Source organism: Falco naumanni, chromosome Z (genome assembly GCF_017639655.2).
Source record: "Falco naumanni isolate bFalNau1 chromosome Z, bFalNau1.pat, whole genome shotgun sequence".
In the NCBI taxonomy this organism is placed as follows: Eukaryota; Metazoa; Chordata; class Aves; order Falconiformes; family Falconidae; genus Falco; species Falco naumanni.
In genome coordinates, this window is record NC_054080.1 from 24059308 (window position 1) to 24080312 (window position 21005).

The following is a 21005-nucleotide window of genomic DNA, read 5'->3' on the forward strand; positions in this document are numbered from 1 at the left end:
GGGGGAAAGTGCAGGTGGCCCAGTGCGGCACGGTGCTCTGCTGTGGCTGAGACAACAGCCACCCGCCAGCAGAGAGCAGTGCAGCCCGTTGCCGGTAGCTGAAGGGCGATAAATGGAAACATGACGGGAACAAAGCAGATGAGTAAGGAGGAATATACAGAGAAGCACTAAACGTAGAGTCAGGGCTGAATGTAAAGGTGAGACAGGGAGAATGCTCTCAAGGAGGAAAATAATGAAGAATGGAGGCAGTGTAAGGTGGGCATGAAAAGAGGAAGGGAAACCCCAGAAAACCAGACTGCTAGAAAGCAAACAGGAGAACAGGAAAAATACAGAAAAGAAAAAGGAAAGGCTGGAAAATAAACCTGGAGGATGAAAGTAAAAAGTCTTGTAAAGAGACTGCGGCATTCCCCTTAGCCAGAGAAGAGTTGTAGTTCTGATGATGGGCATGGAGGAAGGGCAGTGACCCAGAAAGTGCTGCTGCTTTTTAGTGTCATAGAATGATACTTACGTGTTTATCTTGGTTCTTTTCTTGATGCACTTTCGGTATTGCCATTTGGATGAATTATCCCTGTCTCTGCATACTGATATTAATCTGTGATTAACAGAGGGGGAAAAAAATAGCACAAGGTGATTTTTCAAATGTTGCTCTTGGAGAGCATTGTTTCCATGTAAATGTTTTCGCCAGGGTGCAAGAATTGTGCCACAGCTTGTATAGCATTTATTCCTCTTTCTCATGTTTATTTTTTTCCTGAACTCATTTGGTAATGTAATAATATATTGTACTGACATGATCAGGTAGCTTTCAGCTGCAGAGTATGGTATTTCCTACTTCTAACTCCAAAAGTACATCATAATCCAGCATCATGAAGTGTGTGGGGCTGTCACTATGTTTTAGAGGATAGAGGAAAGGGGAAGTGAGGTTGTCGGTTCCTGCAATGGGTGCAGCGTGTCCACAAAGCTTGTTAAGGATTTTTCTAGATTATTAGCTGCATGTTGAAAGGAAATGTTTTTCTCTTCCCTTCTTCCAGTAGCATCTCCCCAAAGTCTTTGTAAAATGTCAGTGTGTTACATAAAATCTGCAGCTTTCTCATGGTACTTTTGGGTTTACTGTGACCTTTGAAATCATTGCAACACCCACCCCCTAAAGCCCCCCATCTCTCTGTACTTAATTGCACATGGGAATAGGGAAATAGGAATCCAATTTGTTGTTATCCAGGTGGCATTTCCTGTTACTTAACTTTATAGTTTTGTGTATAGTAATTAGTATGCAGAAAGCTGGAAAGATGCCTGTAATTCCAAAATGTACTCGCTGTAGCTTACTCCCTCCCACTTGCACTCTCCTTTTAGTACCGCCCCTTCCATGCACCCTTTAGCCAGCAGCAAGACAGCTGTGTTTGATCATAAACCACTTAAACTCCAGGCTCACTGGCAGGGGAAACTTTAGCGTGAAGTGCAGCATTGGTTTGTCTCGCGAAGGGGAGCTTTCTTCTCTTTTTCCTTCTGCCTCCCTGAACACTGAGGATTGTAGCTGCCCTCTCCTTTTAATTTCTCTGTGAATTTGCATGAAGCTTATCAAATTTTTCTGAGTACATTCGGCGGCATTGGGAGATGCCCTTAAACGGAGTTGTGGAAAAGAGCAGCATAAAACAGACAGCAGAGATGAAGCACGCCTTGCAGATGGACTAAGACAGCTCTGGGATCCTGGCAAGCAGTTCCTTCCTTGCATTCTCTGAGCACTTCACGGTATTAACAAGTCTCTCCCAGTAATGGATTGTCTGTGAAGTCAAAACCAGTTTGGCTCTTTTAGAAGATCTTGCATCATTAATTTCAACTATCAATGTGGAATAAAAATGGCTGTCTAGAGCAAAATGTGTAACACAGAAAAATTTTGGAGAAGAAAGTATTGAATCAGTTGAACAAAGCTTTGAAGCATTAAAATCTGCAGAAATCATCAAGCCCTGAGAAGTCTAATCATGAATTCTGGAGTTGCTATGAAATATGGAAATGACTCCCCTGCAGAGCTGAGTGAGGTAAGCAGTTTCAGTGCCCTTCTTTATGCTTTAAAAAGAAACACTCCCCTTTTGGGCTTTCAGTCCACAAGCAATGCAATTAAAAATTAATAGGTTGTGTATCTTGCTATAACTTGCTGTGCCAGTCAGGAAATGACCTGAACTTTTTTGCTGCTTTACTCCGAATAAGTGGTGAAAAGCAAATGATTGTAAACCATGTAGAGACATTTTTCCTGTTATCCTGCAGCGGAGATTGCCTTGCCTCCCAAGAGCTATGTTTATACCCAACATTCGTCTTTGCAGTAGGTGAAATATGGAGATCTCAGTGGAGATTAAGCAGATGGTGACTAATTTAGGAGGAAAGTGGGGTGAGTGGAAGATGGCAAATATTTATTGGTAAGACAACAACATTGGCAGAAGTTGTGTTTGCTTGTAATTCACCAAGGTGATGTTGTTTCTTTAGGTTAGATGAATTAGGTTACTTTCCTTCCTTGTCTAGAAGAAAACAAGCCATGGGAAACTTTCTGCTTTTCAATTGTAAACCATAGTAAGCTGTTATTTCTTATAGTTATGGGTATGCCTGTTTTTTTTATAACATGATTGTGTGTGTGTTTTTAATAAATCTGAAATTAAAGCTGTATCAGATGTTATGCAAATGCTTAATAAATATTTTAGAAGTGACGTATTTTGTCAGTTACTGAAATGTCTTAGACATATCATCCTTATGGCTTTACTGAGAGCTACTAATTTAGTTACGCTATGAAATTCCAAGCATTTGATTAAGGTCATTTTGTAGAAAATTGAATCTGCAGTCTATTGTCCCAGTTTAACTGAAATGCTTCTCTTTCCCTTTTGCCCATTTCTTTGATACACCTTTTACTGTAACATACCCTTTGTTTACTTTATGTGTTTGAGTTTTTAGGAATATTGGATAGGACATGATTGACAGAATGAAAGTGTTAATTTCTGGAGTTAATTGTACCGAGTAAAGAGAATAGAAAATAAATCGGTTGGCTAGGGAGGGGGACAACAGTGTAGGGAGAAGCTGAGTAAATGTGTGAGACCTCAGCAAGTGCAGTACGCTGCCTTGCAAAAGGAACAGTAGGTGTGTGACTGAGCTGTTCTTGTGAAAGAAATTTCGTATGTGTCCTTCTTCAAGTACAAAAGACTTCAATTTCATTAGCTCTGTTACTTTTTCAAATGATTGGTTATGAACTGTGTAATGGCAATGCAGCAAAAGTGAAGTTCATAAACTCAGCTAAAAGCCCAGGTTACTTTTGCTAGGAGTCCACTACAGCGTTGCTGGCAGCGGCTGTATTGATGGCCCACTGATCACTGCTTTCTGTTCCCTCAACATCTAATTTTTGAGACTGTGCAGGATCACATGAACTATGGAGTGTTGCAGAGATCTGATACTTGGGTTGCTGTTTGGAGCGGGCAGTATTGACTGGTAGCACTGCTACCTTGAAGTTTGTTGAAGTTTACTTCACACATCCACAAAGCAAGAGTTTTGTTGTAAGAAATACCTTTTCCTTCTGATGTTTTAAAATGGGAAATATTAAAAGAAGTCTGTGACTATGCACTGTGCAACATTTTTGCAGGGCTTTTTGTTTGATTTTTCCAACAAACTTACTTTAATGCTGAATTCACATTTGTACTCTGGCACTACAAGTGAGTTAGAAATAGGCCCCATTCCGGCTACAGGCATACCAGGGAAGATCTTACACTCCCAGCTTTCCCCAGCTACTAATCATCATTTTTTTTGCTGCTGGTCTTCGTTGTTGTCATCTGAGCTGCTTGTGTGAACGTGCTTTAGCCTGAGCCACTCAGAGGGCCAGGTGAGCTTCAGTGATGCTTTTGGATGAAACAGTCTGTTCTGAATGAAACATGGGGGCCTTACGGGAGCATCGTATTCCACTTGCCATAGGGGAGCAGATATGCAAGTACTCTGAGATGCAGTTACTCACCGCTTACTGTTAATTACTCAATTAACTCCCTGTAATTTGTATGCTCATATTAGCCTTTTCCTATTGGTGTCCAGCACCGTTTTGCTTGCTGTGACTGAAGATAGAGAGCCCTGGGTAGAGGCTGTGCCTATGGTTTACCTATCTGTTTCTCACCTCTTTGTCTTGCTCTCCCCCTTTTCCTTCCTTTCTGGCGGCATCTTCTGTATGCCATGTTTATTTTTGATCAAATGGTGTTCATTTAAACAATGGAAAAATTTGGAACTGGCTACAAAAGGAATTTGATTAAATGACTGCTGTCTTAGTGTGTTTTCACCTGCACCTCTATCTCTACAGTCAGCTCGATTTTTCACATTACAGTGGGATGCTACCAGTGTATATGCCTGAGTGGCAAATGTAACAGACTTTTTACAGGGGTGTGTAGTGACAGGACAAGGGGTAATGGCTTAAAAAAGAGTAGATTTAGTTTACATATAAGGAAGAAACTCTTCATTATGGGAGTGTTGAGGCACTGGAACAGGTTTCCCAAAGCAGTTGTGGATGCCCCATCCCTGGAAGTGTTGAAGGCCAGGTTGGATGGGGCTTTGAGCAACCTGGTCTGGTGGAAGGTGTCCCTGCCCATGGCAGGGGGGCTGGATCGGGATGATCTTTGAGGTCCCTCCCAACCCAAACCATTCTGTGATTTTGTGATTTCATCACGATGCACAGTGGGTTTTGGTGTAGGTGCCTTGATCTCTTTATCTCAGTACATAGAGCTCCAGGCATGAAACCACTGTTATTTAAAAGAAACATGAAAACTACAAAGCCCTGAAGATACAACAAATGCATTCTTGAATGGATACATTAGACAAAATAGAAAATGAAATTACTGCAACTCGTTCCATTTGTGTTGAAACTTTCTACTTGAGATTTACAACTCTCTTTGGGAAACAGGCAAAAATTAAGGCATCTCTTTTTTCAAGACATGGTGTGATTGCAGAAACTTATGTGTGATAGATATTTGCTCTTCCTAAACTTTTGTCCAGGTAAACAGAGACCTTAATAGGCTTTATTTACTCCTCCTACCCCCATCCAAAGGTCATGCAGAAAGCAGAAAAAGAAACCAGATTTGTGTCATAGGTCAGTCAGACTTCTACAAAAATCAAGCTCTGTGGTTCCCTGGCTCCAGAGTTCAAGGTGTTGTTTATTGATGATACATGTGTCAATACATACTGCCCTGTTTCTTCTGGTGCTCTCTCCCTTCAACTTGCTCTTCTTTTCGAAGAAGGATTAGCCAATGTGCTCTTCGCATGGTAGATCCAGTGTGTTGTAACTGCATGGGGAGGTATAAGAAGCATTGTTCTTACACAGCAGGGTTTTCTTGGTGGTAATGTTAGATTTGGGTTTTTTTTTAATATGTGACAGGCAAATTAAAATACATGGAATTTGCAGATGACTGTTGCTGAACTGCACGAGAATGTACAACAGCCTTTGGTACCTGTGTAAATAAGTAACAGTGTCCAAACAAGCTCAGTTCAACTATTGTGAAATGAGCTTTCACCTGTAAATGTTACGGCTTAACGTGATTTTTAGACTTTGCTTTTTAAGTCTTGGTCAAGGAAGGATGTAATTTGTATGCAATACATGACACCCAAATTAGGTAAGTGCCCTTTGGATCCCTTTGAGTTTTAGTCATACAATACTGTAAAACTTTAATTGAATCACAAGGCATATTTTTTAAAGCCAACATCATGGCTTTAAAACTGGCTTTACTGAAAACATGTACAGGTAAACAGTTCAGTGCACAGAAGCTGCAGTTACAGACTGTTCTTTATATAGTTAAAAATGAAACTTTAAATTGGAATTTACATGCTTTGTAAATATTCATTCAGGGTTTTTTTGCAGAAAGGTGTTTATCTAGAAGGAGCTGGATTGTCTCATCTATATTTTCTTCTTCTTCTAAATTCAAAGACACTACGTAGCTTTAAGCTTCAGCATTCTGGGAAGGTATGACTACATAATAGCTTTTTATACACTCCCCTGGCCATCTATTGTTGAGATGGTGTGCTTAGGTAGGGAGATCTGTGGTCTGACCTAGTACGCTTACTGGGTTAAATGTGGTCAGCAGTTAATGCCCATGCCTAATTCTGAGACAGTTTAAATTAGTACTGTAGGAACATGAAGGAAATAGAAGTACTGAGGTTTATGATGTTTTTCTCAGTTGTATACTTAAGGGCTAAATTATATCTTTGGATTAAGAGCTAAATTATGTTCTCAGATATAATTTTCATTAAAGTGAGCCTTGTGAATTTGCTGATGGTAAAACTGTGCCTAAGAGATTTTGTGGTGGAATCAGGGCTGGTATTATAGTGTTCCAATACATTCAGCACTTTAGATGCAGATGATTTGTATAATGTGATTGTTTATTTTGTTCTTTTAGCACTTGCTGTATAAATTGATGGTGTAGAACTTCTAAAAAGGATATGTTCTTCTCTGCACAGCAAAATTGGAAGATACAATGCTGCCTTAGGTGCATACCTTATACCGCCTGGTTCTTCCTTTGTGCTGGAAGTCAAGTGTTTAGGATGCGAATGTTGTGGCTTGCAGCATTAGATGTATCTACATATATTTTAACCCTTTGCATTGACTGAAAAAAGCAGATGGGCTAATTGTCTTGGAAAAATGAGTAATTTGTTGATTTCAACAATGGGGTATTTAAAATTTGGGGGAAGAGAAGGTAGGATTCAAAGTTTGTATTTGTGTAGGAAGCAGAATTGTGAGTTCAGTTAGAAGTGTTGCACCAAAATCTTATATGTAATACCAGATGTGAGCAAGTAAAGAGAGAGCCAAATGTGAAGGGGTTAAATTGTGAATTTTAAAAATAATTTCACAGTAGGATAATATTGCATTTCTTTTAAGATTTGTGTCTCACTACTGCTATACTTAGAAATGACACATTGAGGAAAACAATTATGTGGAAGAATAATTACAGGAAAAAAGAGGGGCTACACGGCTTTAAGTTGTATACACGAAGCCACTGAGTAAATCTGCAGGGCAAGGTGGGTAATCAGCAGAAAAATAGGATACTGGGCCAAGCTCCTCTGGCAAGGGAAAAGTTCAACAGTGGCAATCCCCACCCTGAGGTACTTTCCTATGTGTGATCTTGTTCTTTTCGAACAAGCATCAGCTCACACTCACACTGCACATACCTGTGAGGAAATACCACTGATGGAACAGGGAACAGGTTTTGCATTAGGATTAAATATCAGACACTTGTTTTGTCTTCCTGGGTTTGCATTAAGACAGTCAGCAAGTAAATCATAGAATCATTTAGGATTTAAAAGACCTTTGAGGTCATCAAGTCCAACCATTAACCTGGGACTGCCAAGCCCGTCACTAAACCTTGTCACTAAGACCTACATCTATGCACTTTTTTAATACCTCCAGGGATGGTGATTCCACCACCTCCCTGGGCAGCCTGTTCCAGTGCTTCACCACCCAGACATTCAGTGAAAACTTTTTTCCTAATATCCAATCCAAACCTTTCCTGGTGCAACTAGAGGACATTTCCTCATGTCCTGTCACTTGTTATCTAGAAGAGACCTATTCTGCCTGCCTACAACCTCCCTTTCAGATAGCTGTAGAAAATAACAAGGTATCCCACAAGGCTGCTCCTCTCCAGACTAAACACCCCCAGTTCCCTCAGCGGCTCCTCACAAAACTTGTGCCCCAGCCCCTTCCCCAGCCCCGCTGCCCGTCTCTGGACACGCTGCAGCCCCTCAATGTCCCCCTTGCAGTGAGGGGCCCAAACCTGAACACAGGGTTCGAGGGGCGGCCTCAGCAGTGCCCAGTGCAGGGGGACGGTCACTGCCCTGGTCCTGCTGGCCACACTGCTGGGGACACAGGCCAGGGTGCTGCTGGCCGCCTGGGCCCCCTGGGCACACTGCTGGCTCCTGCCCAGCCGGCCGTCACCCAGCACCCCCAGGCCCTTTCCCACCAGGCCCTTTCCAGCCGCTCTGCCCCAGCCTGTAGCGCTGCGTGGGGCTGGTGTGACCCAAGGGCAGGACCCGGCACTGAGCCCTGCTGAACCTCACACCACTGGCCTGGGCCCATCGCTCCAGCCTGCCCAGGTCCCTCTGCAGAGCCTCCTGCCCTCAGGCACGTCAGCACTCCCACCCAACTTGGTGTCATCTGCACACTCTCTGAGGGTGCACTGGATGCCCTTGTCCAGACCATCAATAAAGATTAAACAGGACTGAAGCCAATACTGAGCCCTGGAGAACACCACTTGTGACCGGCCACCAGCTGGATGTAACTCCATTTGCTGCCACTCTTTGGGCTCAGCTGTCCAGCCAGTTTTCACTCAGTGTAAAGTACACCCATCCAGGCCATGAGCAGCCAGTTTCTCCAGGAGAATGCTGTGGGAGATGGTATCAAAGGATTTACTAAGGTCCAGGTAGACAACATCCACTAGGCCGGTCATCTTGTCATAGAAGGAGATCAGGTTTGTCAAGCAGGACCTGCCTTTCATAAACCCCTGCTGCTGAGCCTGATACCCTGGTTGCCCTGCATGTGACATGTGATGGTGCTCATGATAATCTGCTGCATAACCTTCCCTGGCACCAAGGTCAGGCTGACACACCTGTAGTTTCCCATACCCTCCTTCGTGCCATTCTTGTAGATGGGCATCACACTGGCTAACCTCCAGTCTTCTGGGACCTCCCTGGTTAGCCAGGACTGTTGATAAATGATGGAGAATGTCTTGGTGAGCTCCTCCGCCAGCTTCTTCAGCAACTTGGGTGGTTCCCATCTGGCCCCATAGACTTGTGCACATCTAAGTGGAGCAGCAGGTCACTAACTGTTTCCTCCTGGACCGCGGGGACTTCATTCTGCTCCCCGTAATCCCTGTCTTCCAGATCAGGGGGCCGAGTACCCTGAAGGTAGCTGGTCTGACTATTAAAGACCGAGGCAAAGAAGGCATTAAATATCTCAGCTTTCTCCTTATCTTTTGTGGCAATGTTCCCCACCACATCCAATAAAGCATGAAGACTCTCCTTGGCCCTCCTTTTGTTTCTAGTGTATTTGTAAAAACATTTTTTTGTTGTCTTTTATGACAGTGGCCAGGCTGAGTTCTAGCTTTAGCCTCTCTGATCTTCACCCTGCCTAACCTGTGACACCCTTATAGTCCCCCAGAGCTGCCTGCCCCTTCTTCCAAAGGTGGGAAACTCTCCTTTTCTCCCTGAGTTCCAGCCAAAGCTCTCTGTTCAGCCAGGCCAGTCTTCTCCCCTGACAGCTCACCTTTTGGCACATGGGGACGGCCTGCTCCTGCACCTTTAAGACTGCCTTCTGGAGCAGTGTCCAGCCTTCCTGGACCCTTGGCCCTTCAGGACTGTCTGCCAAGGGGCTCTGTCAACCAGGCTCCTAAACAGGTCAAAGTCAGCCCTCCAGAAGTCCAAGGCAGTGTTTCTTCTGACCCCCCTTCCTTATTTCTCTGAGAATCGAAACCTCTTATCATCTCATGATCGCTGTGCCCAAGATGTCCTCCAACCAGCACATCACCCACCAGTCTTTCCCGGTTTGTAAACACCAGGCCCAGTGGGGCATCTCCCCTTGATGGCTCACTGACCAGCTGTGCTGTGTCAGGTAGGTATCTTCCACACACTCCAGAGACCTCCTGGACTGTTTTCTCTCCGCTGTGTTGTATTTCCAGCGGACATCCAGTAGGCTGAAGTCCCCCATGAGAACAAGGCTAGCGACCTTGAGACTTATCCCAGCTGCTTGTAGATGTTTCATCTGCCTCTTCGTGCTGGTTGGGTGGTCTGTAACAGACTCCCACCAAGATATATGCCCTGTTGGCCCTCCCTCTGATTCTTACCCAGAAACACTCACCTTGTCACCATCATTTGGCTCTAGGCAGTCGAAACACTCCCTGACATACAGAGCTAGCCCACCACCTCTCCTTCCTTGCCTATCCCTTCTGAAGAGTTTGTAGCCATCCATCACAGCACTCCAGTCATGCAGGTCATCCCACCATGTTTCTGTGATGGTGACTATGTCAGTCTACCTGCTGCATGGTGGCTTCCAGCTCCTCCTGTTTGTTGCTCATGCTTTGGGCATTGGCATAGAGGCACTTCAGCTGTGCTGTCCATCTCAATCTTGCCTCCAACCCTGGCACGCTGGCCCCAGGGCTCATCTCTAAGGAGCTTGGTTTCATTCCCTTCACCCTTAGTTTAAAGCTGTCTCCATTAGCCCTGTGAGCTTCTGACCTGGGATCCTTTTTCTCCTTTGAGACAGGTGAAACCCCATCAGTCACCTGGTGACATGTAAATTGAGCCATGATCAAAAAACTTTAAATTTAGCTGGTGACACCAGGCCCAGAGCCAGCTATTGATCTGTGTGATCTTCCAATTACACGCTCCACCATTCCCTGCATCTGGCAGGATAGAAGAAAACCCTGCTTGTGCTCCTGATCCCTCAGCCAGCTGCCCCAAGGCCCATAGGTCTCTTTTGATTGCCCTCAGATCTTGTAGTTTGGACTTCATCATTACCCACTTGGCACACCTGTAATGGCTAATCAGAGGGTCATACCAGACAGATGTCACCCTAATATTGCATCTGATTCCTGAATGGTCTCTGGCTGTACAACAAGCATGCCAGTATGCTTCCAGGACTTCTCGTGAGCAGGTCAATACCATTTCCTACTGCAGTTCTGCTACTGGGCATGGCCGTGGCTCTCAGGGTGAAAGGCATATGCAACTTGTAACTTAGAAGAGTGTACTGCGTCTATGCCGCCAGAGAAGGTATATGTTTTTTCCTGGTCAGAAGCTGTTTTGAGAAGTGTGATAGATCGTTATTGTTAATCATTTAAAATACTGCAGCCTTACAGTAGAACCGAGTGGAATGTGGTTATCAAATATTAAACATGGCGTGTTTTTGAATTAACTTCGAAAAAGTTGCAAAACTGATTTCTTTAGTAATAGTAGCCAAACCAGAAAGGTGAACAGTGTTTGTGAACTGCTGAATTCTAAGAAAAGTGGGCACAGCAGCCATTAGGCTTAGATCAAAGGATCTTAAGGAGAAACTTTCTTAAATGGATTTTAGTGGAGATCTGGATAAAAGTTTGATCTGGTAGTAGCAGCAACACCTGGAGCCTCACAAGAGTGTTCTCAGTTTTATTGCTGCAGAGGTGCTGGGGTAGAGTTTAAAAATCTTAGGGTAAACTCTCTCCTCCTTCCTGGTTCAAATGGGGTTCATGAAGTACTAGTCAATCTTGCAAACCCAACGTTTTCCCATACTGTTGTCCTGAGGGGTGCTGAGACGTTGAATGTGAAATGTAATTACACAATTTAAAGAGTTACTACATGTCTCGGTCACACTGATATATGTATCCTAATGTAAAGAAAAGATTTCAGTGGGGAAACTGTAGTGGACGGTGCTCCTGGACAGTGACTATGAAGTCTGAATGCAACTTTTAGGCTGGATATGCTTCTGCTCTTTTTCATAAATCTACTACTGATTACTTATCAGTGAAAACATACTTTGAAGGGGCAAAGTCAGCTTTTCTGGGGCCGTTTGGACATCTACAGTTGTTTAAGAGACAGGTTTGCTGGTATGTTATCGGTGAGCTGTACTGCTCATTTTAGGAACATGGGTTAGAACATGGATGTGAATCCATTGTCAAGCTGAGGGAGCTCTGGCGCAATCAACGTATGTAATTTACAGTGTGACCAAAGCCTGGTATTTCCTGTGTAAAAAACATAGTGACTTCAAAGAAAAATTGTTTTCTGGATTTGCGTGAGCTGCTTATCGGGCACAGAGTGTGTTCCAGGCTTGGACGTTATTAAATTGAAGCACTGTAAAAAGATTAGTCAAAATGCCCAGACACTGTCAGCACAGATAATGCTCTTCTGCAGCCTCCTAATGAAAAAAAGACAAATATTATGTAACTTATCTGCCTGAGATTTTAATATTCCTTGCTCCTACAAAATCACATTTGAAAAATGCTTATGGGCTGAAAAATCAGTTAAGACAAATGTATGCTGTGAAAGTAACATTAACAATGTATTGGATCCTCTAAATGCTTTTAGAGACTTGATGTTTTTATTAATGAAATACTAGATAAAAAAGCCAGAGTTCATTCCTGGGAGATTTTTGGAGATAAATATCATCACCCTTTCCCTCCTCTCCTTCCAACCTGTGTTGGAAAAGTAGAATATATTTTTGTCTTTGATCAAGCTTGGACACAGCAGGACATGGCTCTGTATGAGAAAAATTGCAAGATTCTCCTTTCAGAAGGTATTTTCATGTGTTTCTCTGCAATCTATGGATTTTTAGTCCATAAAGGAGCACATAGACAAAAGTTTCTGAAAGAAGAATCCATAGATTGCAGAGTTAATGTTTACAAAGGCAGAAGTGTCTATGCTCTTTATATGTATGAAGAGGGGGTACACGGGATGGCTTTGTAGTGGGTTTGGACAGCTATGGTGGGGTGTAGTGAGGTGTTCTTGTTCTGGAACTCTGAGTAGTTTGATATCTAATTGAAAAGAAAATGCGTTTCTGTTGCTTTTGGTTTTCCTCATGTTTAAGTTTTTATTGTCTTTATGACATTGTATGGTATTTCTAGTTGCAGGTTTTACTTGTGCTGGGAATGTCTGCTTCCTAAGTAGTATGGAGAAGCCCATTTGAGCTTTTCTGTTACATGTAGTGTAATTTGTGCAATGTACCGTGCAATGTATATACTCAGTAGGGAAATGTGATGATCTCTGAATTCAAAGATTCTTGGTGATGGAAGGATGGAGGTTTGGTGTGGGGATCTGGTGCTGGTAAAGATATTCTTTTGACAGTGATGGCAGTCTGTCCCATGTCAGGATTTGCCATAGAAATTAACATTCTGCATGAATTATTTGTATTTTCTGAATATTTAGATTTCTACCATCTCTAATGAATAGAAATATTCATTAAGACTCTGGAAGTTGTCTTATATATTCCAGTTCTGTTGTTGTAATTATACATGAAGATTTCTCATTGAAATAAAATATTGACAGAAGTCTTTTCAGTCCTGCCAAATTGAAAGAAATACATAAAGAAGTATTTTTTCAGTATGTTTAGATATACCCTGCCTATGTAAAAATTTCTGTCCTGGATTGTAAAGTTGCTTGGGGAGTGTTGGGGTTTTTTCACAAGTGAAAGCTTATGAAAGCGTGTAGTTGGTATCTAAAATTCTAGAGGGAACATGAATTGGTTTTACTTTCCCTCAGTTTTTTGGTATTGCTATTTGTGATGACTTTTTTTTTTTTTTTTTCCCCCCAGGTAAGACATTAAATCAGCCTCTTGGTTGAAGAGGGTCCTTAGTTGTAGAACAGTGATGGCACCAGAGCTATTTGGGACTTCGGTGGTGTCTCCTCATGTTGACTCTTGAGTAAAACCACCTGCTTCTCATTGTCTTGCCTGCCTTGATTTTGATAAGGATTGTTTCTTATTGTTAGTATGGTGAGACTGCTAGTCATTACTTGTATGTGCATATTAATAACAATTTGAGTCATCTGAAGATCCAACATACTGATAGTAAAAAGTCAGATGTCAGCAAAGAGTTATAGTAGAATTCAGAATCTGACATTACTGTTACATGAGCTGAAAGCAGTCATGGTAACGGGTAACAGTTTCCACAGTGGCATTAACTCATCCACAGTCCACTTCTCCATTTCATGGTCTGAAATTCCATTTGGAGTGTTGTTCTGTGCTGTTGAACTGCTGCCTTGATATGCACATTGAAAAAGCTACTTCTCTCAGTACAAGCCTGTATTATACAGAATTTTTTTTAAAACAATATGCATGTAAATATTTAGGTTTAGGAAGTGAACCTAAATTTGAAGCAGAAAGGCTTGTGGTGTTTAAATTTGTGTTTTTAAACATGGCTTAACTTTGTTCAGATGTTTGTTTCTGCAATATTCAGCTGTCTCTGCTTTAAATATTTCTAAATGCAAATAAAAACGTGATCAGTGTTCAATGAATGAAGAATTACTGGCATTACTTACTATCTTAAGAGCTTCTTGCTTTGAGTGTGTCATTGTGCTTGTGTTCTTACACTGTTTTCAGCTAAATGAGGTGATGTGAAGAACAGTTAATTATTAGTGGCTGCTACCATAATAATAAACACTTTCTTTTTTTTTTTAATTAAAGTATAGAACATTGGACAAAGTAAGATGGAAAGACATAGCTTACCCCTGTTAAAATACTAGGTTTCTCTTTGCATGTTAAATGAATATAGTCATTACATTCCAAAATTTTGGTTGGCCTTGCCTTTATGATAAAGCTTTTTTAAAATTTGTAATGCAATGACAGAGTTAATATTTTTATGTGGAACTGATACTGACATCTATTAATGATGTCTCCTAATGTAAACTCTGGTTGCATTCCGCCCTTGCAATACTTTGACCATTGAAATTGGTCTTTCATAAGCTGAATTTCTGGAGAAGATTATTAGATGAAATGTTAACATTTGTTTCCACAAATGAAGCTAGTGAAAATTCCTTCCTCATGTTACAAATGCAAGAACATCTGATGATTCTTTCTGCTGCCACATAGGTTTGCAATAGAAGCTGACATTTGCCAGGGTATTAGCATTTCTGTGATTGTTTTGTTTGGTTTTTTTTAATTGATCTTGTGAAGGTATTCAGGGAAGGAGGCAAGGATGTTTCCAAGTGCTCGGTACAAGATTTGTCTAGATCACTGCAGCAAAAGCTTCCTCAGTGAAAATTTCCACTGAGCTTGCTTTATCTCAGAGTTCAGTGGATGTCTTCTGCAATTCTTCCCTGGGGTTTTGGGTTAGCCTACAGTCACTGTGGCAAGGTGTGAAGATACCTGCTTTTTCTGGCTCCAGGCAATTCCTACTCTTACCCATCCAGTCCAGCCATGTCAATTTCTGAAGATCATACTTCCCGATTAAAAGTTGTAAAGGACTGAAACTGGACTTGGAAATCGGGGAAAGGCACAAAGGAGAGTAGATTCTGGCTGACAAGTACAACGGAGGCTGGAAGGAGAACCCAGGAGTTGAAGTAAGGAGGTGGCATAGAGGGACAGGGTAGCAAGGGTCACTGGGAGGACTCCTTGGACAAGAAGCTGGGTGTGTTACAAGGTGTCTGTGCTGGGAGATGAGAATAGGGATCTGTGATTTCATGGAGGGAGGACAGCTGAGAAGGGTATGGGTGAGGCCTAGCTGTGAGCCATGGAATAATGATTTGGGGATAAAGGAGAATGGAAGAGAAGCCCAGGGAGACTAGACCTGAATATAAGTGGGTACAGGAAATACATGCAAGCTTCCCATCTGTGCGGAGGAAAAACATTGTGCGGTTGTAGTATCCGTTTTAATATAGTAGTGCAAAGGCTTTGAATTACGTTTGTATTAACATTGTAAATCCAGCACTTCTAAGTTTCAGCTGTTGGCTTTTGAACCATAATCATGCTTCTCTTTTAAAAAACTGGCTGTAGTAGTATTGACTGCATGCTAGTTTTTCTAGGTTACCATCACTAACCTTTGTACAATTTTGGAAATGCTTCAGCAAGTGGTTGCTGGATTTTATTGCAGATTACCAGGACGCCACTAGAATGTAATATATCACCAATTAGAAATTTGCATCAGGCTTATTGAAAATGGCCATCTGCTTAAAACTGAAATAAGAAACTGTTTTAAAAATAGGTCACTTGTATATTTTAAAATGTGAGGATATCTCAGTGTTTGCTAGAATCATAACAGCACCTCTGGCTTCTGATCTGCCAGAGCACCGTTTTGAAACGTTTCCAAAAACCTAAATTATTTAGTTGCAGTGATGGAATTATAATTGTCAACACAGAACTATGATATGTGATTGTGATGACAGAGAACTGCAGAATCGTGACTGTGCTATGTGCTAAGTCCAAAATTGTTTCATTGGTGACCCAGTACCGTTCCGAACCATGTGTACAGAGGTTTGGGTGAAGCTGGTGTTCCCACAAAACAGGACAGGTGCCTGTCTTGCAGTCTATCCTTTGCCAACCGTAAGCCAAAGTGTACCATTTATTTGCAAAGGCATTATGTTACCTGACCTTCATCTACAAGAGGTTGAGATAACCCTACCCCAAACTGGTCTCGTTTGTTACTCAGAGTTATCTTTCAGAGGGCTGAAAACATCTAGTTTGATAATCTTTTGCACTTTGCATCCTATCTAAATTGCACAGGTTGCTTACTCTTAAACTGTAGGCAGGTATTAAGTAGTAGAATCCAGCTTGTTGTTAGCAGTTGTTGGGGTTGATCCTACCATTCTTCAAGTGGCACATCAGCTGTACCATCCGTTCTTGGACTGCCCAGGCCAGTGTGCTTGAGATAGGTTTTGCAGCCCACGTACAGAAACCAGAATGGTTATTGTCATCTGTAGAAAATACCAGGTACCAACTCAGGAATGGGGGTACTGAGGACTGTCCTTTGCTGTTGCTAAATCTGCATGAGATAAGTGCATTTTTCTGCCCCTTCATCTCTTTTTCACTTTTGCTTGCATAGCACAGTACAGCATAACTTTTGCAAGTTACTGATGCTGCTGTTGTCTGATTTACTGACTTAGGTGGTTCTTTTTATTTAAACTGGTGTGCAGATGAACTTGATTCTTTTCATTTAAACTCATAGTGGTCTGCCTGTTCATCGGCTGTTTCTTTCTTTTTAGGTATGGTAATCTGATTCCTGTAGGAATAAATGATTCTTTCATGATGCTTGGTATACCAGAATTCAGTGTTCTGCCAGGTATAACTGATGTGGTGGAAGGTCTGGCCCATGCTAAATAAGCATGCAGTTTCTTTCAATGAAATCGGTAAATACATTAAATCTTCAAGAGAAAATATATCTCTACCTGTAGCATGATGTGTTAACTGCTGTGAATAGTACCAGTATGACAGCAATATTGAGGTGACTGGTATATGTGAAGGAAAAAAATTGCTACAATATTTCCAGTGATGCTTTACTTCTGTCTTAGGAGAAGCTACTTTTAAGAATAGACAGAATCTCTTTATTTCTCCTCCTCTGTTGATGGATATCTTCCCTGTGGTGCAAAGTGGAAAAAAGTGTATTGATTCATAACAGTCAAGCCATGATGCCATGGAGATCTGTATTAATTATGTTACTCTGTGAGAGATCTCTGTAAAACGCAGAACTTTTTTTTTTTTTCATGCTTTTTAAAATCTACAGATTCTGTCTCGCATTCTGCAGGGCTGAATACCTGTGAACACCTGTAATTATCTTTCTTTGTGAAACTCCATGTGGATGAATTTCAATACCTACCCCTTCTAAAATGGAAATAAATATGCTGATTCTTTTTCTTGAAGGTAGTTTTTCTCCTTTCCTGTGAGAATTTCTATAACTTCCTCTATTTCTGTGTTGTCTGTTATGATGAATCTCTTTATATGTCTTATTTAAACAGTTTTAAACCTCATAATCTATGCCAATGGCATATGGTAAGTGTCATATCTCATTCAGAATGTTACATGATCATATTCTTAAATAATGAGATTTCAGTTTCCGTTACAGAATCACAGAATAGTTCAGGCTGGCAGGGTCTTCTACTCTATCCCCCTGCTCAAGTGGGGTCACCTAGAGCCGGTTGTACAGAACTATGCCCAGATGGCTATTGAATAGCTCTAAGGATGGAGGCTCCACCACCTCTCTGGGCAACCTGTTCCAGTGCTTGGTCACGCTTCACAGTGAAGAAGTGTTTCCTGATGTTCAGAGGAAGCCTCCTGCGTTTCAGTGTGTGCCCATTGCCTCTGGTCCTGTCACTGGGCACCATTCAGAAAAGCCTGGCTGTGTCCTCTTTGTACCCTCCTTGCAGGTGTTTATATACATTGATGAGATACCTCTGAGCCTTCTCTTCTGCAGGCTGAACAGTCGCAGCTCTCTCAGCCTTTCCACATGTGAGAGTTGCTCCAGTCCCTTCATCATCTTGGTGGCCCTTTGTGGGACTGTCTCCAGTATGTCCAAATCTGTCTTGTACTGGGGAGCCCACCACTCCAGCTGTGGCTTCACCAGTGTTGAGTAGAACAGAAGGATCAACTCTCTCGACCTGCTGGCAATACTTTGTCTAATGCCACCCAGAATACCATGGACCTCCTTTGCTGCAAGAGTATGTTGCTGGCTCATGTTCAGCTTGGTGTCCACTAGGACTCCCAGGTCCTTTTCTGCTGAGCTGCTTTCCAGTTGGGCAGCCCCCAGCACATACTAGTGTCTGGGGTTGTTCCTCCCTCCCCAGGTGCAGGAGTTTGCACTTCCCCTGGCTAAACTTCATGAGGTTCCTGTTGGCCCATTTCTCCAGCCTGTACAGGTCCCTCTGGACGGCAGCATGATCTGCTGGTGTATCAGCCTCTCTTCCCAGTTTGGTGTCATCAGCAAACTTGCTGGGGGTGCCTTCTGCCCCAGCATCCAGCTCATTAGTGAAGATATGAAATAGTATTGGACCCAATAATGACCCCTGAGCTACACAGCTAGTTACTGCCCTCCAGCCAGACTTTGTTTTACTGGTTACCACTCTGTAGGCCTGGCCATTCAGTTAGGTTTCCCTCTACTTCACTGTTTGCTCATCCAACCCACACATCATCTAGGCAGATCTCACGAGAGATGCTGCCAGCAGCATTCCTGAAGTCCAGGCAGACAATATCCACTGCTGTCCTCTCATTTAGCGTGCCACTGTAGAAGCTAATTGTGTTGGTCAAGCGTGTCTTGTCCTTGGTGAAGCCATGCTGCTAACTCCTGATGATTTTTTTTTTCCTTAATGTCCCTGGAAATTATTTCAAGGATTAGCTGCCTCATCACTCTGCCAGGGATTGAGGTGAGGCTGACCAGCCTGTAGTCCCCCAGCTGCTTCATCTTGCCCTTCTTGAAGATAGGAGTGACATTTGCTTTCCTTCAGTGTTTAGGCGCTTCTCCAAGTCACGGTGATCGATCAAAGATTATCAAAAGTGGCCTCACAATGACATTTGCCAGCTCCCTCAGCACTTGTGAGTGCATCCCATCAGGATATACTCTTACATGTGTCCAGTTTCCTTAAGTCTTCCCTGAGCTGGTTGTCTTCCACCAAGGGTACATCTTGCTCCAGCATTCCCCCCGGTGTCTGGGGCTTGGGATTCCTGAAGGCAGGTCATGCTAGTAAAGACTGAGGTGAAGAAGGCATCCAGTACCTCAGCCTTTTCCATGTCCTGTGTCACCACGTCCCCTGCCTCATTCAGCAGTGTGTCCGCAACATCCATGGCCAGGTTCAATTCCATTTGGGCTTTGGTTTTCTTAACCTCATCCCTACATGCTCACACCATGTCTCTATATTCCTGCCATATTACCTGCCCTGCTTCTACCTTCTGCATACTTCCTTTTTGTGTTTGACTTTTGCCAGGAGCTACCTGTTCATTCATGCAGTCCTTCTGGCGTTTTAGCCTAACTATGAGGTCACTCACTGGGATGGATTTCTCTTGAACTTGGAGGAGGTGACCCTGGAATATTAACCAGCATTTTTGGGCCTCTTTCTCTCCAGGACCTTGCCCGATGGGGCTTTTCTAAGGAGATGTTCGAGGAAGGCAAAGTAAACTCTCCTGAAATCTAGGGTTATGATCTTGATTTTTGCCCTCGTCTCTCCTCTCAGGATCCTGAACTCCACCATCTTGTGGTCAGCAGAGTGGTCAAATAATATTTCTGTAAGTGCATGAGCTATTGTGCCTTTGAAGATAATAGGAGTATCATGTATATTAGAAACCAAAAGGAAAAAACAAACAAACAAACAAAAAAACCCCACTCTAGGGAACTTTTTGTGAATAAAGAAAATACTCACTTGCAAGAACATTTAGTAAGTTAATTCTGTCAGAAACTTCCCTGTGTTGGAGTGGCAAGGGAGAGTGGTATCTTACGATGAGTTAATTCCTTACAGGAAATATACATCACTTATTTAAATGTTTCATTTCATTCTGCAGAATTACATTATTAGAATCTAGTAGATTTTGCATGGTTTTGCTGTAAGAAACAGCAAAAAATAAACAGCAAACTACTACAAAGGATGACCTATACTGCTAAAAAAGAAGAGACGAAAACCTTTCACTGTTCCTCTTTGTGCCCTTGCTGCTTACTTATAGACTAAGTTATAGTGGCTTTTCACGTAAGAAGTTTTCCTTCCAAGAGAAGAAAGGAAGAATTTTGCAGTTTTAGTTCTTACCAGATGTTGTCATTATGAATATTCTGTCACGTGTATTGCTGCCTTCATAATGATCTGGAAAAGCAGTATGAAAAATCACAGTAAGAAAATTTAAATTTAATTTTGTTTTTGGAATGCAGTAATGTGGGAATTCCTAGTGATAATGAGTTCACTGTTAACCCAGAATCCAGCTCAGTTCACCTAAATCAGCTTCGAAATTAAACTTCCATTTCAAAAACATATTCACAGTACATATAATCTAAGAAGAATCTGAATAACTCCTGATGCGGGTATAGGTGTCTTGGTTGTTTAGTACTGCCTAATACCAAGTTCCCTGGAGTTGACAGTCCTATCTGGCATATCTATGTGTTACTACCAGTGACTAATCGGGCACCATTTCTGAGAATCAGGAAATTCTACAGTAGTCAAAATCCATACATACTCTGGTTAATTCACAGTTTACAAGCACAGCTCCTAATGGTTTGAAACAAAGCTGAAAATTAGTAATCCTCTTTTCCTTTCCCATGGAAGGGACTGTCTCTTAATACCAGTGTTGTATCACTCCATTTGTTTCTTAGCACAATCGTGATGGAAGTAATCTACAGCGTGGGAAGAGCAGAGAACAGGAGCATCCATTGGGAAAGAGGGAGGAAGAAGTGGAAAGATGGCTAGAGGAAATGAACCTCAAACTTATCATAAGAAGTTCAGTTTCTCATTTGTGACCATTTGCTATTATTGCTGATTTGTGACTTCAAAGGGGTTTCAGGTCATCATTCTGACAACTGAGTGTTCGTGTTATAAATCTAACAGAGATTTTCTTCCCCCACCTCTTGATTGTTTAAACTCAATCTATGCTCTTATAT

At 42.2% G+C, this 21005-nt stretch overlaps 1 protein-coding gene across 4 annotated transcripts in view; it reads left to right on the forward strand.

The window, feature by feature from the left end:
* Positions 1 to 21005, forward strand: part of MCC (MCC regulator of WNT signaling pathway) — a 226333-nt gene that overhangs the window by 57092 nt on the left and 148236 nt on the right. Inside the window, exon 1 of one of the 4 annotated variants that reach the window (XM_040580654.1) lies at positions 1415 to 2030. The exons of the other annotated variants lie outside the window; for them this stretch is intronic. Coding sequence (XP_040436588.1) covers positions 1974 to 2030 — 57 coding nt within the window. The 5' untranslated portion in view covers positions 1415 to 1973. Of the gene's footprint in view, positions 1 to 1414; positions 2031 to 21005 lie in introns of those variants that run through there. 4 annotated transcript variants of the gene reach the window in all.